The sequence below is a fragment of the Lissotriton helveticus genome, chromosome 8 (genome assembly GCF_964261635.1).
Source record: "Lissotriton helveticus chromosome 8, aLisHel1.1, whole genome shotgun sequence".
Classification (NCBI taxonomy): Eukaryota; Metazoa; Chordata; class Amphibia; order Caudata; family Salamandridae; genus Lissotriton; species Lissotriton helveticus.
Window position 1 is genome coordinate 365,347,199 of NC_136069.1, and position 26,850 is coordinate 365,374,048.

Here is a 26,850-nt window from a genome sequence, read left to right on the forward strand (position 1 = left end):
GTTCTTCCAACCCCCCATTAAGGACTGCTCGTGGGAGTGGTCAGGCTCCCTCGGACGCAGTTCCCCTGGTTCCCTTCTTATCTAACCCTCGAGCCTATCCTATAGTGTCTTGGTGAAGCTAAGTTCCGTGGTCCCCCTGCCCTCATGTATCTGTGAGGTTTATTACACCTCTTCCCCCTCTTCATCCGACAAGTCCTGATCATCTACCGGTAAGGGATCACAAATCTCTCCCCTATACACGTTCCACTTGGTCCAGATTTTATTCCACTTCCCCGGACATGCTCTGCTAGAGTACACCGCTCTCTCTGTCACCATAACTCTGTCCATGTTAAGGCACCATTGTGTCTTTGTTGGTACTTCTGCCGCTCCCCATTTCTGTGCGATATCTCGTTTCGCTATTATCAAGCCCACTGTGACCCAGAGTCGACCGTGTCTGGACAGGTCAGTAGGTTCCCATACGTTTAATAGGCACCTTCGTGGTTCGGGTAGCAATGAGATCTCTAGCGCCTGTGAAAGTGTACGCATTATTTGTCTCCAGAACTCCTGGATATAGGGGCAGTCCCATATAGTGTGGTAAAACGTGCCCACCTCCCCGCACCCACGAAGGCAGTAAGGGTGTTGTGCTCTATTAATGCGGTGTAACATTGTCCTAGTGTAATATACTCTATGTAAAACTTTTAGTTGCACTAGTCTCAATCTTGCGGAGATGCCTACTTCCTTGGTCGACGCCATCGCCTCGTTCCATTCCTGTTCGTCCATCTCACAGGTGTCACCCTCCCATTTCTCCTTCACTAGGGTCATTGGGTCCGGCAGGTTGTTAAGTAGTTTACGGTATGTAAGTGATGTCGCACGTTCAATCATAAACTCCGTGAGAAGGCGGTCTTCAAGCGGGGATGATTCCGGCAACTCAGTGTCGGGGGGTATGACTGCGAGCAATGCATGTTGTATCTGTATGTGCCTGTACAATTCCCTCTCTCCCATGTCGTATAACTCCCTCAGCCTGTCAAAAGGTATCACACCTCCCCTTTCCCAGAGATCCCCCACCGTGGATATCCCTATAGTATCCCAGTGTGAGAAGCCCCTGCTGTTTCTCATGTTACCCAGGGCTCGAGAGTCCCACAGTGGAGTAAGTTTGGTCATTCTCCCCTTCCATCCTAATGCCGCTGTCGCCGTATGCCACAGCGTCGCAGTTAGTCTAGTGGGCCCCACCAATTTGCGTAGTTTGCTCTGGTCGTACAACGGAGCCAGTAGACTAACCGTGCCCAGTTGTGCCCTATCCGCTCGAAACGCCGGTTCGTGTTGCGGAGTATGCAACCAATGGTTGATGGGTTTCAGTTGTGCCGCCCAATAATACAATTTCAGATTAGGCAGCGCGATTCCGCCATCGTACCAGCCCCTATGCCGTTTGGTTTGCGCAATGCGTGCCGGGAGGTTCCCCCACAGCAGGGTTGAAACCAATGCTGCGACTTTCTGAAAGAATCTCGGAGTCACCGGGTAGGGGGTATTCTCGAGTATATATAGAAACCGGGGCAGGGACATCATTTTGTATAGCGCTGCCCTCCCCAGTAGTGTTAAAGGCAGTCCCGCCCAAAACTTAACATCTTGTTTAAGTCGCGCCATAGGAGGTGCCAGATTTTTATCCATAAATTCCGCTGGGTCCTTCGTAACATGGATACCTAAGCATTTAAAGGAAGATCCAGCAGCCCTTAGGGGGCATTCCAACGGTAGTGCTGGAGCCGGACCCTTCAGGACATACATTTCAGACTTGCTCCAGTTTAACGTATACCCCGATACTGTACCATGGCTGTCACAGAGATGTAAGAGCGCCGGTACCCCATGTTCCGGGTCTGTTAAGTATACTAGCATGTCATCTGCATAGAGGGAAAGCCGGTCCTCCCAGCCCTCCGCCCAACGTATCCCCGTCAGTAGCGGGGAGGTCCTTATTAAGGTGGCTAGTGGTTCCAGGGAAATTGCAAATAGCAATGACGAGAGGGGACAGCCCTGTCGAGTGCCTCTCCCCAGAGGGAACGATCGCGAGATATGGCCATTCGCCACCACCTGCGCTACCGGGTCTGCATACAGCAACCTAATCCAAGCAATGAACTTGAGGCCGAACCCCAAACGAGACAGGACCTCAAACAAGTAATTCCACTCTACGAGGTCAAAGGCCATTTTGGCGTCCAGGGTCAAGATCACTGCTTATGTCGATATCGAGTCCGCTCTAGCCAGCGCCCCATGTAGTCTGCGCAGATTCAGCGCTGTATTTCTATGTGGCATAAAGCCGGATTGGTCCGGATGTATGAGGTTGGGCAGATGAGGCAGAATTCTGGTCGCCAAGAGTTTGGCAAGGATTTTGGTTTCTGCATTAAGCAGCGAAATGGGCCGGTATGAGGAGCATTCCTCTGGTGGTTTCCCCGGCTTGGGGATAGCTACTATCGTGGCCAGTCTCTGATCTGGTGTTAGTATTCCCTTCTCTAAACACTCCTTGTACATTGCTAGTAGATGTGTACTTAGGCTCTCCGGCGCCGATTGATACCATTCTATAGGTATGCCATTCGGTCCGAGCGCCTTGCCCAGGTTCAAGGCATTTATAGCCAGTTGGATCTCATCTTCAGTTATATCTGCATCTAACTCTGTTGCCACCTCCGAAGGAAGCGTCTGGACCTCAATTTCGCTCTAACGCCGCTCTGGCCGTTTCAGGTGTTACTATTCGCTCAGGGGTTTAGACCCCTTCGAAGTGGGTCGCGAGCGTCTCCAATATTTGTTCCGGGTTCGTATGTAGCACCCCCCGGCTATCCCTCACTTGTTGAACTCCTCTAGAACTGCATCCTCTCTTATCGAGCCACGCCAGCATCTTGCCCGCCTTGTCTCCCACCTCATCAATCCTATTCTGTGTGTCAGCTATATGCCCCTTAACCTGGGTTCGTAAATGGTCAGTGTAAAGTTGCTGTTGGAGGTTAAGTGTGTGGGACGAGGCCGGGGTGGGGTGCAATTCATGTGCTGTTGTCAATTCCTGTAGTGTTAATTCCAATTTGGTCAGTTCTTGAGCTTGTTCCCTTTTGTAGCCTGTAATTGAGTTTATGGCTTGGCCCCTTAATACTGTCTTGTATGCCTCCCATATGATCTCTAAGGAGCGCACTGAACCCGTGTTTTCAGTGAAATACAATGTCGTCATCTTTTTGAGTGCCTTACGGACTTGGGGAATCTTAAGGTATTAAGCATGTATGGGGTACACCCGTGTACGTGCCTTCTCTTGTGTGGATATCGTCAGTGTGATCGGGGAGTGGTCCGAGATGCCCCTGGGGTGAATTTCTATGGTGTCCTTATGTTGGATGCCATTGCCTAGGGCCAGGAAGTGGTCAATTCTCGACATGCTGCCGTGTACCGCGGAGTGAAAGGTGTATTGTTGAGCCTGAGGGTGGGTGTGTCTCCATATGTCGATTAGGCCCATAGCCGTCAGAAAGCGCTGGAAGCGGGAGGGCCCCCCTGCAGGAGGCGTCGTCGGGAATCTATCCAGTTGAGTATCTGTAATGGCATTGAAGTCTCCCCCAAGAATAACATCCCCCTCAGGAAGGGTCAGTAAAAAGTCTGCTAGTTTCGGCAGCTGCACTGAGTGGAGTGCAGGGGGAATGTATACCGAAACCAAATTAAGGAGCCTACCCTCCCACTGTCCCTGCAGTGCAGCGAAGCAACCCAGATCGTCAGTCTTAGTTTGCAATGGAATGAATTTCGAGGACTTTTGGATTAGGATACCCGTTCCCCTAGATCCGGATGTAAATTCGGAATGAATTACCATTTTATACCCTTTCCTATCCATTGCCTTGGATGCCCCCCCCCCTGTTAAATGCGTCTCTTGTAGTAGTGCTATTGTGGGTTTCTGCCTTTTCAGCGCGGTAAGCACTAGTCCCCGTTTCACCTTATCACCCAGCCCTCGCACATTCCATGTCAGTATTTTTAGGGACAGGCCTCGCGGACCTGGGTCAACCCCTTCTGTAGTGAGTGGAGTGTCTTCTGCCATTCGCGGTTATGAAAGTATTAGTGTAACCAACCTGAGTCAGAGCACAAAAGCTATCTATTCAGCTATTCAGTAAATTGCATAGGATCCTCATAGAGGAGCTAGACCTTCTTTGTGTATATCCAATCGTCGTTAAACTGCCCAAGTGCATCACAATTTTCCTCGACCAAACCTGTGTATTCCGAACAACTCCAAAACAATCCCCCCCCACACCCCCCTCCCTGCCCCCCTGCTTAACGGACTTCCAACTGCCCGCCTCCCCAACTGAGCAGAGTGCTTATCCCATCCCAAAACCAGAGTACTTGCGCGTAGGGGGAGAGCATCTCCCCGAGCAGGCGGCATCGGACGTTGTTCCTCCGGGAGCGTCCTTCCTGGTCGTCCAGCTTTTCTATAAGTAATTTATTGTCCACTTGCAATTTACCCATTTCGATTTGTAGGTCTGATATGTCCTCGACCAAGGACTTGGTCACCACTTCGACTTGCTTCACCCTCTCATTCATCTTCTGGAGGTCCGCACGTATCAGAGTGACTTCAGTTGCCGTCGTCCCTACTGTCTCCTGCACCCGAGCCAATGCTGCTAGAACATCGTCCAGGGTAGCTTTCTTCAATCCTTCGGTATCCGCCATTTTTCCCGTAGGCTTGCGCTGTTCCTGGGGTGGAGTTTGTTTTTCAAAGGCGAATTTGTCCAATTTAGCCTGTGTTGAGCCGTGTCTGGGGCCTCTATTCGACATGATGTATCACCCGTGTCCGTGCTGTTTTACCAACAGGGGCGTGCCACCTGGCCAATGGAGGAAGACCACTCGTGATTCCTATGGGGTAACTGTGTCGCAGTCGCGGCAACCACTACACTGTGTATGATATAGGCCACCTCTTGCATGCACCCGGCTCCCGGTCTGTCAGCCGAGAGCGGCACAGGTTCGATCAGGATTTTGTGTAGTCAGTTGGCGACTGGGGTGTCTCCCCCGCCCTCTTCCAAATATTAAGTGCAGTGCAATGCACCCTTCGCCGCCACTCCTGGGCCGTGTCACAGCGTATACTCCTTCGGACCATGCGATGATACACAAATTAATGGCTGGTTTAAATAGAGTATATGGTGCCTGCTGCCGGAGCTGCCCGGCGTGTCAGCGTATCACTGGTCCGGAGCCTGCCTCTCAAGTCCACTCTGTGCTTCACAAGCTGTCAGGATTATACACTTTTCCAGCGATGGGATGGGGAGGGGGGGGGGGGGGGGATGAGGGGTGTCCAGTCCCTCGCGGTGCACCGGCCCGGAGTTCCTCGCGCCCCGCTGGTGGTATTCCCGGAAGGCCTGCTGAGATCGCTGTTGGCCCCTCTCACCCCCGATGTCTTCCTCCCCGTTGCCGCAGTCGTACCTGTACTGCCGTCCTGTGCTTGACACTCTGGGCCGCCGCCCTCAGGACCGAGCCGTAGCCCAAGATGGCGGTTCCGCCCCTCTAGCCGCGGCGCTACCCGCAGCGTCCTGTGCTCGTTTCTCGCGGCCGCACCTTCTTTAACAATCATCCGCTGATCTGTCCACAGTCTGCGGCGGCGGTTCGGGTCCTTGTAATCGATGCGGTCGGAGGTCCGACACTTCCGGCTGGTGATGCCCGCCGATGCTCCACTTCCGCCCGGGTGCAATCTGTCGGCCACTCCGCTGCTCTGAGGAGGTCAGTAGGCCCCTCCTCTCACCTTTCCTGTACGCCGGTTGCCGGGCCGCCGCGGTCCCGAAACTGCTGCGTTTAATGCCGCACGGTCGCCCAAGCCAGTCCGCCCCGGCAGAGTGATAAATGTAACGGATAATGTCGACGGATTAATGCGGGATGCCGCCTTACTGTGGGAGCTCCCCTAAGCTGCGGCCGCCATCGTTGGCTGCTAGCCACGCCCCCCTCTACTCCTGGAATTTTGGTGAATCAATTGTTTCATGTTTCCATTATCCGCTCAGAGGGATTTTTGTTTGGAACTAGAAATTTCCAGGTTTTACAAAATCTTTATATACCAGATGAAGTTATATAGCTACTGCCCAAATGGGAACGGAGTTGATTGAGCTTCAGGTAATCCCCAGGAAGGGTGGTGAAGCCTTTGTCTTAAATCCCTATATACTGAACTGATCATGGTACCTGAGATTGGGAAATCATTACAGGCTGCATCTTAGATCTGATACCGCTGTGCCTGTGCATTACTAAACATACCAAATTCACCCTTGGCGTACCTGAAGGTGTTCACTAGAGGTGTTGAGCTCAGCACTTCCTCTAAATCAGCTGTACCTAAATACCAGAGCCTGTTTCAATCCACTCTTTACCTGTTTACACGCAAGTCTAGGCAGTACAGAATATGAACTTGCAGTTTGGTGCTCGGACCAAAAACTTGGACATTGATGCCTTTTGTGATGTAATCTGTGAGATCAGGTCCGAGGTTAAAAGCAGCGCATTTGGAGAGTTATTGTTGCAAATCTCACTATGGTGGATAATTCTCAATTTTTGACAGTCATTATAACTTCACTTCAGCTGAGGGTTGTAGGGGAATGTTTTGTTTTCTTATGAAGCATTCTATTTAGTGATGACAGTTGTGTAACAAAGTTTTGTCAATGACTTCTGGCATCTGGGTTAGCTGTTTGAAATGGTGTGGGAGAATCTAGAATGTAGGGATCATTGTAGGTAAGAAGTTGGAAGCTGTACTTGAAGGGTATGGAGCTTATTCTGCTTGCTCTTATAATAAAACTCCAAACAACTTTAACTGATCCCGTATCTCTACAAATTTTGCAACGAGCAGCATACCCATTCCCGGTAGTATACTGGAGGGTCAGCTTTGGGCATCCACTGCGGTGGTAAGAGCAAGCAAGTTTGACGCTGCTACATTCGGAAAAAAGGGGGATTTCTTTTGATGAAGTTCTGTGACCTAGTACTTCCTTGGTGAGCCCCCACACAAACCTTGGGAAGCCTTGATTAGATCAGGTGTAAATTTGGCTTGTGTTGTACGGTGACCGCCAGCTGCTCACTGCACACCCTTGAGCGCAATCTCAAGCTACCTTCACATGGACAGGTACGTTGCACCGCACACCTACCCGTACACTACACTTTCTGTAGGCCATGCTATGGACATCATAGCCATCTTGGATAGGGCCAAAGCTACCTTTACGTGCGCAGTAACGTTGCGCCACACGCCTTCTCATACACTACGCTCCCTGAGGCTACGCAAGGGACATCGTAGCAATCTTGGGTTGGCCAAAGCTCCAGACACCACATAATTATTGATGTGGCTGATTGCCATGGAGAGCAGCACCCAGTTGATGTGTCTAGCAGCAATGTGCATACCCTCATTGTGATATGTACTGGGGAGACTCTACATCTGAAGGTACCTTCCGTATTCCATGGTGATATGCTCACCATTTGACATTTTATTGGTATGTACTGTGGGATTGTTTTTATGTCTGAGGCCATTGTGTGTGTAACGGTGATACGCAGACCAGTACACTGTTAAGCTATACTGTTAATTGGTCTGTAGTTACGCTGTACTGACACTACGTGTGTACTCGGTGCCACGCACACCTTTGTGGGGAGCATGTATTTAGGTGTCTTTGTCGCTCCCTTGTACTTGTACTCTCCGGTTGCAGTGCACCACCATTTGTACCCAAACCTTCTCTTTTACTCCATTATTCCATTTCTTCTTTGCCCTGTCGAACCCCAAATGAAATGGGCAGACTGGAAGGATTCTTTTCTCAACTGTATTTCAGCTATGGAAGAGGAAGTTGAGGAATTTACCCCTGCCAGGAAGAAAAATATGAAGGCTTATGTGTTAATAGTCGGAAAAGAAACCAAGAGTGGACGTAGATACAGATTTTTTTAAGAATGCATGAAAGGATTTGGACTGCTACTACCAACCGTCTCTGTGTGCAGCCATTGACAGATACAATTTTTTCCAACGGAGGTAGTGTAAATTGGAAACGGTGGAAGATTATATGTCAGCACTTAAGTTGGCAATTACTTGCAAAATTAGTTTCTTGCATGATGAACAAAATCATTATGCATACTAATACTTCTAGTATTTCAGAGAAGCTATGGGTTTGATGAGATTATTTCCATTGTCAAGAAGGTGGAGCTGTCCAAAAGATTTGCTAAGGCTTCATTAAAGAATTCAGAGGAAATAGAGTCTGTGGGCAACGGTTCAAGTACTCCTTGTGAGAAAAAGAAGAATTGGTAAACTGTCTGGAAAGGGTTTTGTTCCCAAGACTGGGACCGACATTTCAGGAAGTGACAAACACCCAAATTGTTTTAGATGTGGAAATAAGGATAATTTGGCTAGAGGCAAAAACTGCTCAGCGTTAAAGTCAAAATGGTCTTTTCGTGGGATTACTGGTCATTATTTGAAGGTTTGCAGAAAAAAGAATGGGAATGCCATGGTAATCCTTATCCAGAGCCTGTGGTGGAGGATAAGTCGTTGTGTGGGGATAGCATTTTAAGCATTGATGGCACAGTATTGGCTATTGATGTGATGGTTCTCAAAAAACTGTTATGTAGGATGAGAATTGACGGGCTGCATATACTAATTGCGGCTGACTTGGGATCGCCTTATACTATTGTGCAGCACTCAGTCTGAGATGACAGGTTTGCAAAAGTCTTAGGTAATGAATTAGCTCCTACTGATGTACATCTGGTTACCTAAACAGGTGAAAGACTTCTCATTGCTGGGTATACGTATGTATCTTTTGAATTTAGGAGCAGGGAATCTCATGGAAAAATTGTATGTGGTCGAGAAGGCTCCCTCTGTTCTGGTTTGAATGAATCAATGGGCTTTATGCATCACCCTGGACCCCAACAGCAAAGATCAGGTTTTGTTATTGGGAGAGCCTGTGATTCACATGGAGGAGGAGTTGCAAAAACAGCTTACTGGAGTTTTCTCAGGCACTGTGGTGAAGTTGCGGGGATTTTCGCACAGGATTGTGTTGGAGGATGTGGCCAAACAAGTGTGTCATAAGGTGAGGAATACACCCCTGAGTGTGAGAGATGATGTGATGAAGGAGTTAGATAAGTTGAAGAGAAGTAGATTTATTGAACCAGTTGGGAGTGCTGAATTGCTGTCATCCTTGGTTGTAGCCTGGAAATCTAACGGGCAGATAAGGTTGCATTGACCTTAAAGATCTTAATTAAAGTATTGTGGAGGATACGTTTCCACTCCCCAAGATCAATGGCCTCCTGGCAAAAACTATGGGTGTTAAGTGTTTTTCTACAATTGATCTTACTTCTGCTTCTCATCAGATTCTGCCTCAACTTTCTAGCAGGAGTTTGACTTCTGTCATTACACCATTTGGGTGTTACAGGTTTGTGTGCATACCGTTTGGGATGGCCGCAGCAGTGTTTCAGCGTCTTATGCATCTGTTGGACAAGGGTCTGGGGGGATTAACATACTTTCAGGATAATATACTTGTTATGTGTAGTGACAAACAAGAACATAATCACAGACTTTAAGTGGTTTTAGAAAGTCTAGCTGCCATAAGGTTGACTGCTGAACTGAGGAAGTGCACGTTTGTGATGAACTTGATGATTTACTGTGGACATAAAGTTAGTAGAGAGGGTATTTATCATAAAAGAGATATTATTGAATCTATTAGTAATTCACTGGCACCTACTTGTAAAGAGGAAGTCACATCTTTCCTTGGATTGTTGGATTTTTATCCTAAATTTGTGACGAATTTTGCTATAAAAACACAGATTCAGGCATTTTTTGAAGAAGCGTCAAGAGTTGAACACATTAAACAGGACATCTGTACTGCAGTTACTTTCAGGGTTTTACTCCACTGCTCTGAGTGTTTTGACTACTAATGCCAGTGGCAAATGATTAGGTGCTACTTTAACACAGATTTCTGCTGAGGTTTTAAGTGTTCTGTGACATATGGTTCTCGTTCCCTGTCTCCAGATGAGAAGTTTTCAGTGATCAAGAAGGAAATATTGGCAGCTGTGTGGGCAGTGTAGAAATGTAGGCAGTATTTGACGTTCAAGGTTTACACTATGCACTGATCATAAGCCTCTTGTGAAAGTTTTAACAGGTGGTGTGGTTATGGTAACACACCTCGTATTGCCAGTATGACTTTGATACTTCTTGATTTTGTGTATGCTGTTTATTTTCCTGGTAGAAAAAATGAGGTGGCGGATTATTTAAGCAGATGTCCTGTACCATTGAATGAACAATGTGGAAGTGAATGGAATGAGTAAAGTGTTGCAGTGGTCATTGAGAACAGTGATGCAATTATAGGAGAGGACTGGTTTCTGGGTACGTACAGTGCTGATACTTTAGAGATAGTGATGGGGCACCTCACATGTGGTTGGCCTTGCAAGAACAAGTTGCCTGAAGAATGCAGGAAGATTTGGCAACTCAAGGATGAGTTATCTTTAAGTGATGACTTGTTCATTTTGAGAGGTGACAGGGTAGTGCCCTGTAAAAATCTTTTACAGGGCACCACCCAGGGAGGAGTTGGTTATTGCTTGGGCCAAGTTTAGACTCTTGGGGTGTACCTAAATACAATATTGTTCCCTTGGACTTCGATTCTAAATGGCTGGAGTTTGAAATTTATAATAAAGTGGACTCGGCCACAGTGGTTACCTTTCTTGAGAGCATTTTCTTGAGAGAGGAGATTCGCAAATCTTTATTGATTGACAGTGGTCTCCAATTTATTGCTGACAAGTTGGAGAAATGTTTATCTAGGAATGGTATTAAAGGGAAACACACACCAGTTTATCACCCTGCTGGAAACAATGCAGAGAAACTGTATATTTGAGTGATCATAGGTAGTGTGCAAGCTGCTATCAATGCAGGCCTGGCGTGGGAAAAGAAGTTTGGGAGCACGATTTTGGTGAATAGAATCACTCCTACCTTGACTGGTTACAGTGCTTTCATAATCTTGAGAGGTAGCAAACCAATTACTAAGGACAACTCTGTGTGTATGAATATGAAACTACAAAGTTAATGGTCACCTTCTGTTGTCAGGGGGAACTTGTTGAGGGTGTAGAGAGTGAATAAAGAGTACTATGACAAGAAACATGGTGTAAGAGAGTTGCATTTGGTGAAGGTGATTGGGTGAGGGTCAAGCTTGGCATCATGGGAGACATTTACTCAAAGTCAGCACTTTTGAGTGTTGGGGCGGTATGGCACTTTGGAAGAATATCTAGATATATCAAGGTTTTAACTTGGAAACGTGATAAGAATTTTCACGAGGATATGGTTAAATCAAATGTTTGGTTGTTGCATAAGGATGAGCAATTGGTGAATGATGATGTGACGTCTGAGGATGTTGTGGTTCAAGCTGACAATGTTGTACCCGGTAGTAATTGTGAAGTTTAAAGATTTTGTTATAGGGTGAAGGTTGTCACATGTTGGTAACTATTTCTTATTATAATAGGTTTTTTTCTGTATTCTGTCACATTTCTTTGTTTTTATTTTTTTTTCTCCATGGGGTTAGGTTCTTTTTCTGTTGTACAGGGTCTTATGTATTAAGAGGGAGAATGTATGGCATCTGGGTTAGCTGGTTGCAATGGTGTGGTAGATTCTAGAACCTCCATTCAACTTTAACTGTTCTCCTATCTCTACGCACTCTTTTTGGTTTTGCTCTAACATAGTTAAAGGGCATTGTTCAAAGTGTAAAAAGAAGTATTGATGGACAGAATGCAGAACAATGTCATACATTCACCCCAGTACGGAGATCTGGGTTTAAATCCATCGTTTTTTGGCTCACCCTGCCATTCCAGTTTGGACCCAGCCACATGCAAATCAGTCTTGACCCTGCGCCCAATGGCAATTGTTCATAGTGTGGCTGCTACCGTGCTGTACACCCTGTCCCAGGTCTGCAGACTCCGCAAGGCCACAGTACAGCATAAAGCTATTCCATTATCACTCTGGCTTCAAGATGTCTTTTTAAGCCATGCATTACACCCTGTCCAGAGGGCATGCTTGACTACCTTCCATGCCCTGTTCACAGCCCTCAGGTAGTCGCAGCCTGCAGTCTTTTTGGTTATGCCTAGGATTGGCCTTTTTTCACAGCCAGATTTGAGTGCACCCAGAGCCTATTTAGTTCAGGGTCAGTGTGGTTCAAAAAAGCTTTCATTTATGAAGTAAAGAGATTTTCATATTGCTCCATGTGTAATCATTGTACCCCAATAATTGATGCTTTCTCGCCCCCAGGACTGTGCTTTTTTTTACCGTTTGGGCCACTTCTAGCTTTTGAGTTCATAACCTTTGTTTCACAAATGTATCCAGACCTAATTTGTCTCTTTTTTCCCTCTCATGTTTGTGGATTTCCCTGGTGAAAGCTGAGAAATTAGCCAAATTATAGCCATTTATTTTTGAAAATTGGGAAAAAGTGCTGTGCAAGAAAGTGTATTGTGTTTTTCTTATTTACTCAGAATCTGTTTATTACATTTTCAACAGACAGTGCCTTGCAAGAACGAAATAGTAAAAGATTCAATGTCGGTGCCATTTCATGAACAAGCTGAAAGCATACATTCGCATTACAGTAACATCAGTCGCCACCCTGGACGCAATTGCAATAGACTAAATATGTGTTGACCAGGGATGCTAAATGCAGGAGAGTCTCAACAGAGGAAAAAGCCATGGGATACCAAGCAATGATTGGGTCATGAGGGGGCATCCCAAGAAGAGTAAGCAAACCCCACCTCGCTATGTACAGACAAAGGGCCAGTGTGCCAACAAGCCCAACCAAGGAGAGAAAGGGGGAAACCCCGGGCCAAAAGGAAGGGGAGAAGAGATCCTCCAGCAAACTATCTGGGTGGGGGGGGCACAAGTGAGGGGGGAGAACCCCCATACATACTAGTGGCTTTCTATGTCTAGGGGTACACCACAGAGCCACTGGAGGCCTTCAATCGAACAGATGGAGGGCACGGTCAATAGGAGGCCAGAAATACAGCTATTCCGTTTGTGACATATAGTCAATCAGAGGCGAGATAATCTCTTTTTAGAAATTGCTATCTTGTTCAACACCTGTTCCATAATCAAAGTATACCATAGCCGAGTAAGGCAAGCCGCTGCTGAAGGAGCAAACATGGTTTTCCAAACTAAAGCTATACGTTGTTTCACTGCTCCAGTCATGCAGTGGACCAGGTACCAATCTGCATGGGTCGCTGCCTCAAGTGTGACCGACCTGATACCTAGGCTGATTGTGCAATAATCCACTGGTATGGGAAACCCTAATATGTTCTGGATATGCTCCCACTGTTTCTGGGAGATGCCAGGGTACTATCCAATTCCCATTTAGTTTGGTACGGGTGACAGGAAAGTAGGCGGGATTGTTGTAGAACACTATACATTTTAGAAATGAGACCTTTGGATCCCTCAAAGCCTCGTACTAAGGGTTCAAAGGTGGTAAGAGAGATAGTGGCACCTGCAGCATTGGGGGGAATAGAGCCCAGTGGCGGAGCTGGAAGTAGTGATGGCGGGATGTATCAGGATCAGTAAATTAGTGTTTACACTACTCAAAGAGCTTGATTGTCAACCCCTGAAAATGATCCTGCAGGTTCCTACATTCACCCTTTTCCCAGTGCGGGAAAGAGTCTGGGGGAGGGCCAGGGTAGAGTCCGCAATCGGGGGTGATAGGGGAGAAAAGCCCTCTCCTGATCGCCAGTCAGTCCCAGATTTCGAGGACCATGTGAGTCAGGGTCACCAGGTAGGCACTTAGGCGGCGATGTTGTCTCAAGACCCAGACAAGCTCTCACTGCTGCCTGCAGGCCACCGTCCGGGCCACAAATAGCCAGTGTTTTCCTCTATCCCTGCCCACCCACTCAGAGATGAAGCGCAGGTGTGCAGCCCAATAATGGTCTAAAAGGTTAGGACACATGAAGCCCCTGCGGTTCGAAATGCAGGGTTATTTTCCTTTCCAGATGAAGGTTCGGCGATCCCTCTGCATGGACTTGATGTCATCGGCTTGGATGGGTGTAGGGAGAGACTGGAATAAGTATAACAAGCACAAGAGGATATTCCTCTTCACCATGTTTATACAACCCAACCAGGAAATATGGAGAAGCTTCCATCTCCTCAGGTCCTCCAGTATGAACTTGTGAAGCGGCATCCAGTTAGCACAGAACCAAGTCTGTAAAGAGGAATGTAGGATAGTGCCCTTTTGTGACATGGTCACCCCCACTTTTTTCCCTAGTACAAATGCTTTTCGACCCAAACTCAAATTGCATGCAGAGCCATTGCAAGCTACGTGAAATGGTGCAAACCATTCTGAAAACACACATGGCACACTCACTGTGTGCCCAACCCCTGTGCACTGCATATACTCTATGTAAGCCACCCCTACAGCACGCCTTGGAGCCCTAATGCAGGGTGCTTTATATTATATGTGAGGACATAGCTGATTTTGCTATCGGTGTGTCAATAACAATCTACATCCTTTTAAATGTTCTCCAGAACACTTACTACCTTACCTACTTCACCTAGCGAAGTCAGGCCTGGCACAAACTTCATTTGGCGGTAATTTCAAGGTTTCGGAGAGAGAGGGGCGAAGCCTCTATGTGGTCTAACAGACTAATTAGAGAGTTCATGAAAGGTCTTTTCAGAGTCTTTCCTCCTTAGAAGATTCCCCCAGTGACCTGGCAATTAATATACAGTTCTACCACAACTCATGAAAAGTCTATTTGAACCTATTCATAGGACACACATAAAATATATGTTGTGGAAAATGGCCCATCTCTTGGCCCTCACTTCAGCAACCCAAATGAGCTTTTATGGTTACTGATTCTTTTTTGCAATTCAAAGATGATGAAGGGATTTTGAGAACTAATCCCAAATGTAATGTGAAAGTCCCAACTTTGTTCCATTTGATTGAACCAATTGTGTTGACAATTTTTTTTTAAATCCTTATGCAGGGCTTAAAGGGTTCTACATTTTCTGGACAATATTTAAAGGTTTATATAGATGGAATAAAGACTTTTAGAAACTCAAACCAGCTTCTAATATCATTTGCTTTGCCTAAAAAAGGTTGCACTTTGTCACAGAACAGGACTGTTCATTGGGTTTCTCTAGCTATTACTTTTTGCCTCGACAAACCAGGCAGGTCATTGTAAGCAAAGATTATGGTGCATTCTACAAGAGAAATGGCAGCATCCACACCTTTGTTTGCCAGAGTGACATTACCGGACATTTGCAGAGCAACAATCTCTTCCATACCTTCACCAAACATTTGTATTTGGATTCTACCTGGAAGACTGATGCCATGGTTGGGCAAGCAGTATTATATCGGCTCTTTGAGTAAGGTACAGGAATTCCATTATTACATACGTATCAAATTTTACAATGTCTTAAAGGTTGTTGGAAATTATACAACATTGTCTTTTTGTCTTGATAGTTGACTTCTTATATCATGGTTATTTCTTTATATAAGAGTTGTTGAGCCTTTCCCACCACCTCCTTTTTAGGGTTCGCTGTGCTTGAGAAATCTATTGTTTTAAATATAATTTTAAAATGGACTTACATCCCTCTTACTCTTTCCTGGCTTCTCATTGGTTCCTTTGTATTCTACTTAATTTTCCTCCATTTCTGTGATTGTAGCATATTTACCTGCATTTACCAGTGCTTGTTCTTTATCTGCTTCTCTTATCAGTTTCCTGTAGCCGAAATACTGTTATCATCCACTTCGGTAGAACTATTTTGTCATAAAGTGTTGCCTCTTTTTGCTTTTTACTCTTGCAGCATATTTATATAACTATCACCCGGCAAGATTGACTGATTTTCATAGAATCTCAGGATGTTGCCCACCGAGACTCGAACCGGGAATCCCAGCCCTTGCGGCAGCAGCTCTGGCCGCTGCATAACATCATCTGCAATCCTGTGTTATTTGTCAGGGAGCTCTTTCCTTCTCCCGGACGATGATTGATAAAAAAGCAGCTCTTAATTTATCACATTGGCGAAACCAATGCTTTACCATTGCTTTTTAAAAAAAAATTTTTTTTAGAGGTTTATATAGCGCGACCTAGACTCGAGACATCTGGTATCAGAGCGCTTTACATAATCACTAGTTTTGTTACAGAGGCACACATTCATTTTTGTTAGCCACAGGGAAATTAAGTGATTTGCCCAGAATCACAGGATGTTGAGCGTTGACTCGAACCCGGTTCCCCCGATTCGAGGTCGATCGATGTAGCCTTAAGGCTACATCCCATCCTAGGTACTTCTTACTAGTCTTATTCAAGCATGTGAATCTACGAAAGATTCAATACTGGAGAAAATCCAAGTTACATACCTGTACATTTAGGTTCTCTAGGTGTGATATATTTCATAGTTTCACATGCAAACCTCCCAGCTCTCCATTAGGGTTCACACTCAGGATACCTCTTACATTCTTTTCCTTTACCACTCATGCTTTAAATCTGAGGTATGGTGTCCCTGCAGGGGAAAAGTGTTTCAGGGTCTGGGCTCTGATCGGTTGAAGGTTGGTTCTAATAAAACAATGTGATTGGTTGCCAATGTCACTTGACTTGTCTATGGCTTTCAATGCTTATGTATAGCACTGCTTGTTATTATTACTGTGGAGCTCCCACCATGACGACAGGGAAGATTCAAGCATGTGAATCTTTGAAAGACATCAACACTGGAGAATCACTGTGTACAGGTAAATAACTTGTGTTTTTATTTGTGCAACTCTGAGTTTGGGTTCATCCATACTATCAAATTATTCAGGGAGCATTTCGCAAATGTTCTTCTCTTGCACACTGGCTTACATATATAGACCAAAAATGGATAGAAATTATACTGATAAGTGTGCTACTCGTCTGCATTCCTGTACTTCTGATAAAAAACAGTACCCCACTTGTGTGGCTGGGCATATCGCTCACAATAGAGAAGGCCCCAAATCGTAATATGGGAACAGCAACATATTTGCCGTACAAATTTACCCATTTTGGTGATGTTGGCAGCTGTGGTATTTCGAGTCGACTGCCAGCCAGGGAAACTTACCAAACTTAAACATTTCTTAAAACTAGACACCCAGCACAGTCCAGGGTAGTCAGACTTGCATTGATCCCACAAATTTGTCTTCCCTAGAATACCTGCAAACCTCACACTTTGAGTAAATTCCTGTATTGTCCTCTCATGTCTTTGAGAGAAAGCTCTGAAATGTGGGGATGTACAACATTTCTACCACACAGCGTTCCCACACATTACTGATAAAAACGGTACCTCGCTTGTGTGGCTGGGCCTATGGCATGCAACTGGAACAGATGAAAACGTTGACCATATAAATTCAATGTGGTCTTCACATGGTCCCTGGTTCAGGCAATTTTTGTCACAAGTAGTCGCCCTGGCTATACAACTGGGGTACCATTTTATCAGAAGTGTGGGTACGCTTTGTAGAATCCCTGCTGGTCCTGGGAACTTCCCCTCAAGGAAATGTGTAGAAAATGTGTGATTTTAGCAAAAATGTGCTAATTGCAAGGGATTCTGGGTTGAAAATATCATGGGATGCACACAAGCAGCAACACCCTAGATTCACCTGAGTCTCTAGGATTCAGAAATGTTAGCTCTGTGTCACTTGTTTTTCTTTCTGGAGTTCAAATTCCTCTTTCACTTGCTGAAAACTTTTCTGCACTCCTTTGTGTATCATGTCCCATATCGTGCAATTTTTTCCGTCACTCCACATGCAAAGCTTGACCAGTTTGTGCCTGGAAAGCAATATGGGTTGAGCCCGAGTAGAGCAAGTTGGGATGGAAAAGAGGTTGCTCTCTGCCTGGTCCCAGTTTGATCCTATGTTCTCACTGTCGCCCTAGTCACAGGGATACTGAGCTTAGCATCACAATACGTTCTTGGTACTTCCCATAGTAGTCTACTCTACAAAGTGTAGTTAAACATACACCAAGCTTGTTAGCGGTCTCTCCTTGTCCATTCTGTTAAGAACCTGAATTCTGCTGCCTAGTAATACCGCTGCGGGAATAGTAATGCCCCCTGCATGGTACACAGGCATGTTCCCCTTCCCTGAGACCCAACTGCATGTATATCTATATCTTCTATGCTTACTTTTGTTTTTTCCCCTCAGAGTGTAAGCCGTGGTCTAGGCTTGATCCTGGGTATATGAGATCCTGGTCCTTTCCTGACTATCCAGCAAAGGGGTAACCCAGGTGCGGTTCGTTAGATGAGTCAGCAGAGGTAGTGCCATGAAGGAGGATCAGACACAGGCTCACTCCTGTGTATCTAAAGTTCAGTTGTATAGAATTTAGTACCGTATAGAATTTAGTGATTAAAAGTGTGATTAAAAGTGTTTTCATTTTTTTGCTTTAAAGATGAGCACTAGGTTGAGCATTAACGTTATTGTCTTTGTTGGTTGATTATTGAGTTCTAAGCTCCTGTCCCCCACACTACCTTCCCTCGAAGCCTGTGACTGCTTGCCCCATGCTACCCTGAGAGTCAAATGTTTAAAGAATTATATTTGGCCCAGGTTATAGAGCCATTTAGATCTGACCATCTGAATGGGGTGGTCTTCATGTCTGCTAAGTTTAGTGAGTGGTTAAAGCCTTCAGATTTCTAGATCATAATTGAAGACAACCCTCCTCTAAATGTAATTCTCTAGTCGGGCTGGCAGTGACACCTGGCAGTGACTAAGATGCCATCTGCAAACATCACCAGTTGAAACTCGTATGAGCCAGTTGTAATGCTCTTGATGTTTGTATTGGATCACACGTGCTGTGGAGAGAGCACCAGGGAAAGTGTGAACATCAAAGTGGAGAGAGAGCACCCTTGTCTTGTACTTCTATGAATTTAAATCCTCTCAGTTAATCCTCCCTTGATACTTTTTTTGTGCTCTAGGGGTACAATATACAATCTGTACCCACCTAAGAAGCACTTCTACACCCATCGTTCACAGAATGATTCTAGGAAAGCCCATTTTATCTATGTAGATATGTGGTATTTTATAGCAAGAACCTAGCAAAAAACCCTTCCCTGTCAAGAGCTTCTCCAACTCGTCAACATACATATGTACATGCGATGTCAATAAGGTGCAAAGCATTCGTTATCTCCTGTGCTTCTTCCCTGAATGACTACCACCATGTCTGGACAGACTAGGGTTATTATGTTGGCCTGCAGTCGTATCAGTATGTTTTTTGTCTGTAGTTTTGCATCTACATTAAGGAACACATAAACCAGGGCCTATAGAAAGCGGGGGTTTATTGGGATTGATTATAACTAATATTGACGCCTCAGTCATAGTTGGTGTCATTGCCCTAATATCTGTCACTTCATTCAACACCTCTGTAAGGAGCCCTGGTAGTGAAGGTGTTAAGGCTTTATATAAACCAGCCAAGGAGCCACTTGACCTCTGATCTTTCGTGCATTTTAACTTCTCTTATTGCCAGGCGCACCTTCTACTTTGTTACTGAAGCCTTAACCTCCTCTCTAGTTTACTGGGTAATTTTCAGGATATCTATTAATCTCATGTAGGGTTTTCTCTTTTCCAAACTGTCGTTTCACCTTCATAAAGGTCAATACAGAAGCCTATACCCTTCAGCTTACTCAGTTTCTCAGTTCCCCCAGATGCAGGCATCGAAAAATGAGAAAATGGTTTACCAGACCTTCATGTTTAATGACTTGAATAATCTACTCGACCTAACTGTAAAGTGCTTGATTCGTAAACACGACTCAGATTGTGTGATCCTATGCGGGGGTAGGAATGTTTCTCAATTAATATTTTAAAACTCTCACTTGTATTAAATATATTACTAAAGCCTGATTGGTAGCACACTGTTATTTACAGACAGACATTTTCCATTGAAATTGGCACAAACTTTCCCACTACCTTTCAGTTTTATTGATAAAACTATATAGCATGAAAATGATAATGTATGGAAATCAGGTCTCGGCAAATATTTATGATTTGCACATCACCAAGTAAAGTACTCTGATTTGTTTTGATCCTATTGAAATGTTTATTTCCATCTCACTTCAAAATTACAAAAAAAGTGCTTTCCGAACTACAGAAATATATTTTAAAATATTTATACAGTTAATTTGCAAGCTATTCAAATGTTGTGAGCCCGGCACAATTATCAGGTGGGTCACTGCACAAAAACCTCTAACTTTGTACTTGGGAAAAGAAAAGTAAAGAACAATCTCCAATATAAAATAAGCAGCAGTTTGGTAGAAGTCATGAGCTGGCATTTGATCTCCGTTTCTGAACACAACAAATGTGACATAAAACCAAGATTTAAAGACATCTTTTTTACTCATTCACTTTCTGAATGAACAGAACACCTGTTAGCCATCTCAAGCTCTCACCAGACCGGGCCATAAGGCCCTAAAAATCGCTTGCCCTGATCAAATTTGCTCGCCAAAGCGAGCGGGCAAGTATATTTTCTCAAGGCCTGTCCTGCTTTTCTCTAATTTCCACAACATATTCCCTGGCTTGCTAGGTTCACAGCCTGTTTGCCAGCATCTTCCCTGCCTTGTTGCATGACTCATGGTACTTTGTTTCTGTTTTGTTGTGGTACCTGTTTCTAGGGGTATGATCTGCCCTCGCAGTGCAGTGGCTCACCTCCAGATTTTCTGTTACTAACTCAATTTGTACTTCTTTTCTGCTTTTTCAAATTTATTTCTAAGCTTCTTAGATAGTGCCTCTTGCACCACCCCATGCCTGCTGATGCCACAATAAATCGGCCTCTTAGCACTGCCTTTTCTATTGTCATTGAGCTAGAGGCAGTCTTTAATTCACTTCCGCCTGTTAACCGTCATATGATAGTGTCAGGAAAATCTGTTCGACCGATCCCACATATGTGAGCAGGTGCTATTCAATGAGAACATGGTCAATACATGCTTAGCTCTTAACTGCCTCTAAAAAGTGTGAATTGTCTACTCTCGTTGGCTATAAGTGATGCCATGCATCGACTAGGTCAGCTTATGGGGCCTTAGACTTTCCCATTTCTCCTCCTCACTATGGGGACCCCTGGCAGTGACCGATCCAACGACCAGCAGTTAAACTAATAACACATGGGGCCCCCATTTCCTTTTCTACTTTCCAACTCTGCCTGTTGAGAAAGTATAGATGAAGTTGCATGTCTTTCCTCATGCCCTAGCATCTAACAACCCGCTCCCTCTAACAGACTGCCTCCCTCAGCTCCTTGTTTCAATCTCACTTATGACTTTACCCCTTTGAAGATTTATCACAGCACCCCTGTCCACGCTTCCCCATTACTGCACTACTGTTGAGTCCTATGGATGAAGTTTTTCTTTATGTGCCTCTTTTACTTAACCAAAAAACCTTTTTGGATCTGTTTGATGGTGTCAGTTTTCCGTTTTTAGTATTACCTGCACATCTGGGCCACTTTCTGATTATCAATTTGATAGTCTCTTCCAAAGAGGCTCTTCTGGTGCCATAGCCTCTCCTGAATGGTCTGTTTCTTCTGCAAGAGCATTGAGATCATTTATTGCATTTTGGGTTTGTGCAGATATAACCAAAGGTCCCCGGAATTTGAAGGCTGGATTATCTAAAGGCAGAACTAACTGGCTGTGTTTTTTTCTCACTTCAGCTATCCCTATTACCACTAAATATCTCGGCCCTGGGTCACCGCTTGATGAAACGTGTGCTGAATTTTGGGTGTGATTTAACAACTGGATTTTGCAATAGATGGGATATACAGCTTTCGCCAGCTGGGCATTTCCTGGAAGTGCTCCCAGGGTGACCGCCCACTGCCCCGTGTTCCCTTCACCCACAAACAAGTTTCCCGAAAAAATACCTCTCTCAAGTCTTTAGACCTGAGCTTATTTTTTGCCATAACACTTCAATCTGCGCGGTTTTAATTTCAAAGTGGGTCGGTGAATGTCCTCCTTGTGGGAGCGGCGCTGTACTTTAGTATTTTCTCTGTGCCTTTAGAAGCGGAATAAACGTCTGGTAAACGCATTGGAGTGTTCTGCACAGGGATCTATTACATTACACAAGGTCAGATCCAGCGTATATTTTGTATGCATGTATTTATTTATTTACTTACGCTGGAAAGTGCATTGCTAAACACTTATAAGGTCCCAAAGGCCACTGCAAAGCAAAACACATAGGTACAAAATACAGTTCTAACAGCATAAAATCACAACATATCACATACATGCACTCAATAATACATAGCTATAATACAATACCATTAGCAAAGCAAATTGCTTTAACTTAAACAAAGGCAAGACTTATTGCATTTCCAGTACTTGTTCTGGTTGCTATCAACTCTTGAGAACACACTGGGCTTCTTCTAGACAGTCTCCCAACCCCCAATGTAGGGTCAAGCACACTCCTTCCCTCTTTCAGCAGGTAAGCAGGCTTCTAGGAACTTTGGGCAGATCCACAAGGCTGCCAGCTGAAAGTGTAGACTTTAAATTATGTCACTTCACCTCTAGGATGCTGGCTGTCAGGCAGGCTCCGGCCTGGTTTGCACAGCAGCACTTTGAGTACACTGCAGAGCACTATTTTCATTAGTCAGGTAAGCCTTACGACCGGAATAAATTGCTGGAGTTTGGATTGCACTTAAATGGGATGGGATGTGAATCCATCGTATAAAGTTTCAGAACCAGTTTGGGTTGGTTCTCTTTCAAATGTCTTTCTCAGGTTGATTTCCATATACAACCTTAATGCAAAGTGATGGCTCGCACGGCTTGTAACAATGGGGCTGGCTCTAGCAGGAGTTTCCAAAAGAGAGGCACAATGAAGTGTGAGATCTTCGCACCTGGCCGTCATTAGCCTTCCTGACTCAATAATCGAGGACAAACAGGCCCTGCCTAGAAACATCCTCACCTTCAATTACAGAAACTGCAGTCTCAGCCTCCAGCGCTGAGAATACAGGTTATACCCTTAACCCCTCTCTTAGGGGAGAGGGGTTGGCCTAACGGCTAGGGCGCTCGACCTCGGACCTGAGGACCTGGGTTCGAGTCTCGGTAACGACGCCAAAAAACCCCTGTGATTCTGGGCAAATCACTTAATCTCCCGTGCCTAAAAAAAACAAAAAATGAAAGTGTGTCCTCATGTAACGTAACTGGTGCTATGTAAAGCGCTCTGATAACTGGTTCGGTTCTAGTTCGCGCTATATAAAACTCTGCCAAAAAAAAAAAAAAAAAGCCATCTGGGGCAATCTGTTTTTATCGTTGATCATGTGCCGTGGTAAAATCATGGGCATCCAAAATGGATACCTCTGGCCCCAGTACTCAGGCTTGTACACCACACAGATTCCAACCACCATACATGTGCTTACATACTCACGCAAATACCTGGAGTGCCAGTGCAAAGTTCTGGATTTCACATAATGGGACAGCTTTACACAAGAGGAGCCATTAGGCTCACCTCTCCTTAACCCCTTGCGTGCTGCCTTCGGTCGTTGGCCGACGGGAGCTCTACCTCCCTAGTGCCGACGGAGCCCCGCCCACCTAATAGAACGCCCGCACCACGGCAGAAAACCGCCGCGGTTAAGGCGTTAACCGAGAGAAAAGGTCTGGCCACACTATATCTTAAAAGAACATAGTACTCTGCCACGATGAAAGCAAGGCGGTGCACCAAGAAAGCAGATTCAGTCCAATGTACTTCCTGAAGAAATCCTTTATTCAAAGTTCGTGCAGATGAAATGAACAACCAGCCAAAGCATTTCGTTCCCAAAATAAATTCATGGCACTTTGTCAGGGCTCTATAATGGAAAAAGGTAGTACGCCATATACATTCCTCATAAATCTGTTGTCACTTTACGATAAAAGGGAAATCCCAGGCAAACTGTCTGACACCTTGCTAAGTGTTGAGACAGTGTACCTGGGATCCACAGAACACGAGTCTGGACACTTAGCATGGTGTCAGACAGTATGCCTGGGATTTCCCTTTTATTATAAGGTGACAACAGATTCATGATGAATGTATATGGCGTACTAGCCTTTTCCATTATAGAGCCCTGACGAAGTTCCATGAATTTATTTTGGGAACGAAACGTGTTGCCTGGTTGTTCATTTAATGTGCACGAACTCTGAATAAAGGATTTCTTCAAGAATTACATTGGACTGAATCTGCTTTCTTGGTGCACCTCCTTGCTTTCATCAAGTTTGGAATATGTTTACAGTGACACTAAAGGACGACAAGTACCGGGTGATTTGTGCACACGTCTTAACACTTAATTATGGTAGCCAAATGAGGTGCAATTTGACTAGTCCGTCGCTTTGTTCAGTCTTGGTTTTCTATAGTACTCTGCCGCCACTGCTTTTTGAGATGCATTAAAGACATGGACAGTTGCCTAGTACCAACTGTGAGGGTACGCTTTGTGTGCCCTTCCAGATCACAGAATAGGCCCTGGACTTCACATTACCAGGAACAGACCAAGGCCTCCGTGCACCTGCTAAATTAACGTGACACCAGGAACAAGGTAAAGGTCAGGATACCAGCTTCACTCAGTCTGGCACTCGGGGAAGGGGCACATGCAGAGGACATTCCTGACCTAACAATAATTTTAAAAGTATCTTTAGAAATGAGATACTATTTTGGACAGATTTTCTGCAAACTTCGAACCTTATTAACAGTGATATCCTGAACACATTCTCCCCTCCTCTAGCCGCTAGATTATATTTTTTGGTGACCAACACAGGCAGTGTCGCAGCCCAGACTGTGACAGCCAAGAAGCTGAAAGATAAACAGGGGCTGCTCCTACTGGGAACGGTAGAGTGATATTAAAGAGACACATTCTCTTGAGCAAAAGTACCTGCTATGGAGGGATGGAAGTTCTCAGAAAGCATGTTCGGGAACAGTTTGGAGGAGCTATGAGGAATATAAACTGTCTGGTGTGATTCATCCTCATGCCTTATCACCTTCCCAAATGTTTCTTTTTCCGCTTTTTATTTTCAAGTCTGTACCTGCGAAAGGAAGCTATGGCCTTACAATAATATTTACGTATAAAATATATTTCAGTTACGTTTAAAAGCAGTTACAAAAATGTATATATGGTATTACTGACTAATGATAAGCAGGTTCCTCAAATTTAACGCTGTTGTGTCCCTTTATTGAGCCTTGTAAATGTGGCTAACATGCTGAATATCTTTAACAAATGCAACACCAATTTCTCATTAGGATTTCAGTATAATTCTAAAAAGACAAGACTTGTCATTAGAATTAGATTTTGCTGGTACCTACATTTTCAAGTATATTCATTTTTTTCATATGTAGAAGTATGTACATACATCAGTTCTCATAGACTTAGATGATATGTATATATATTTGTTTAGCCTTCATATTGAGCATCTGGCGTCCGCTCTCAGACGTTCGTTCCTTGTTAAAGGAAGGAGGAAGGTACAGAATGTACCATCTGTCAACATCACATTCCAAAGGCAAATCTGACGCAAGCGATGTGCAGTTAACTGCTACAAAGAAAACACAGTACCAGCAGCTGCAGGTAAGGGAAGATATTGATTGCCCTTTGCAAATGTTCACATTTTCTGAAACTTTTAATAAACAGTCGTTATTTTTTCTTTGCTTATTTCTTGAGCCTTCACAGGAAATCCTTGCAAGCATTTTCAGTCCAAGGCGTGCTATTCCGTTCAGCGAATTGTTGGACCCCTCTTTCTGTGCACCATGTGCCGAGGTGGATGTTGTTGGCTACGTCATCTCCATAAGCAGGAAAGCAGGTATCGTGTAATTTACATCATTAAAATAAACACAAGAGGCTAGACAATGTCCACACAAAACTATTTACAACCTCTATGAACACATTTGGACTAAAATGCAGACATAATTTATGCACATCAGAGCAATCACAACTGTGTATTTTATTGGTTAAATTATTTTTACTTTTATACACAGGCTGATTATTGTATAGAATCTATGAGGTAGTAGACCATCACTATGAGGCACTCAATGACTAGCCACTGTAATGCTGATGAGGACGTTGAGTGAGAAGAGACTTAATGAACTGCATCTGGTCCCCCACTCCACCTATACACAGCTTTACCGTAGAGGTAAACCAACTCACGGAAATGTACTGTAGGATCAAAACATGTTGGTCTGTGCCCGAAGAATCGATTTTGATCAGACAGATATGTAAAGGCATCAAACATGACTGGCTACTGTGGTTATGTATGCTGACTGTAAAATGAAATTATGTACAACCTGACTTTTCTGCCGAAGTTCTTACTGGAAATAAAAAACAGATTTAAAAAAAAATATGTTGGTCTAGGTGAGCTGCGGAATGGCTAGCTATTAATAGAATACCGATGGATCAACATTTAAAATCCCACAAGTTTGCTTTACCTTTGTCTTCTCGTTCCATTGGCAACTCTTGTTTCTCCTGGTAAGTCCAGATGTTGTGTTCCAACTGTATATTGTGTTCCAGGGTAAATTATTTTTTTCCTGTTATGGAAATACCTTATTTTCCAAATTCTCCAAAATCTCAGAAGCACCCACATTGACAAACTTGAATATCTGAAGAATGATTATAGCAACTGTTAGAAATCGGGTTCCTGGTTGGCAGAGTATGCACCCTGTCCAAGAAGGAACCACAATTCAAGTCAGGGTAAGTGTATTACTCACTAAATGTTTACATGTGTTCACCCTCTGGTAGCTTATCACAGAGCAGTCAGGTTAAACTAAAGAGGCAATGTGTGAAGTGTTTGTACACACACTTTAACACAGTGAAAACACCACAAAAGTACTCCACATCAGTTTAGAAATATAGCCAATATTTATGTGAGTAAAAAAAGACCAAAACAACAAAAGTCCAATGTACACAATTCAAGACATGAATATTGCAAGATTAAATCTGAATGCAGTGCTTAGAAGTCAATAGCTCAAACTGGGGCTATCTGGTCGTGCTTGACCGAGGCAATTTAAAAGTTCAGTCCGACAGCAATGGAGC

At 44.5% G+C, this 26,850-nt stretch overlaps 1 protein-coding gene across 2 annotated transcripts in view; it reads left to right on the top strand.

Moving 5' to 3' along the window:
* Nucleotides 1–26,850, top strand: part of BRCA2 (BRCA2 DNA repair associated) — a 480,797-nt gene that overhangs the window by 374,058 nt on the left and 79,889 nt on the right. For both annotated transcript variants that reach the window (XM_078657152.1, XM_078657154.1), the window contains exons 24-25: nucleotides 25,226–25,392; nucleotides 25,486–25,624. In XM_078657152.1, the coding sequence (XP_078513278.1) occupies nucleotides 25,226–25,392; nucleotides 25,486–25,624 (306 nt within the window). The remainder of the gene's footprint in view (nucleotides 1–25,225; nucleotides 25,393–25,485; nucleotides 25,625–26,850) is intronic.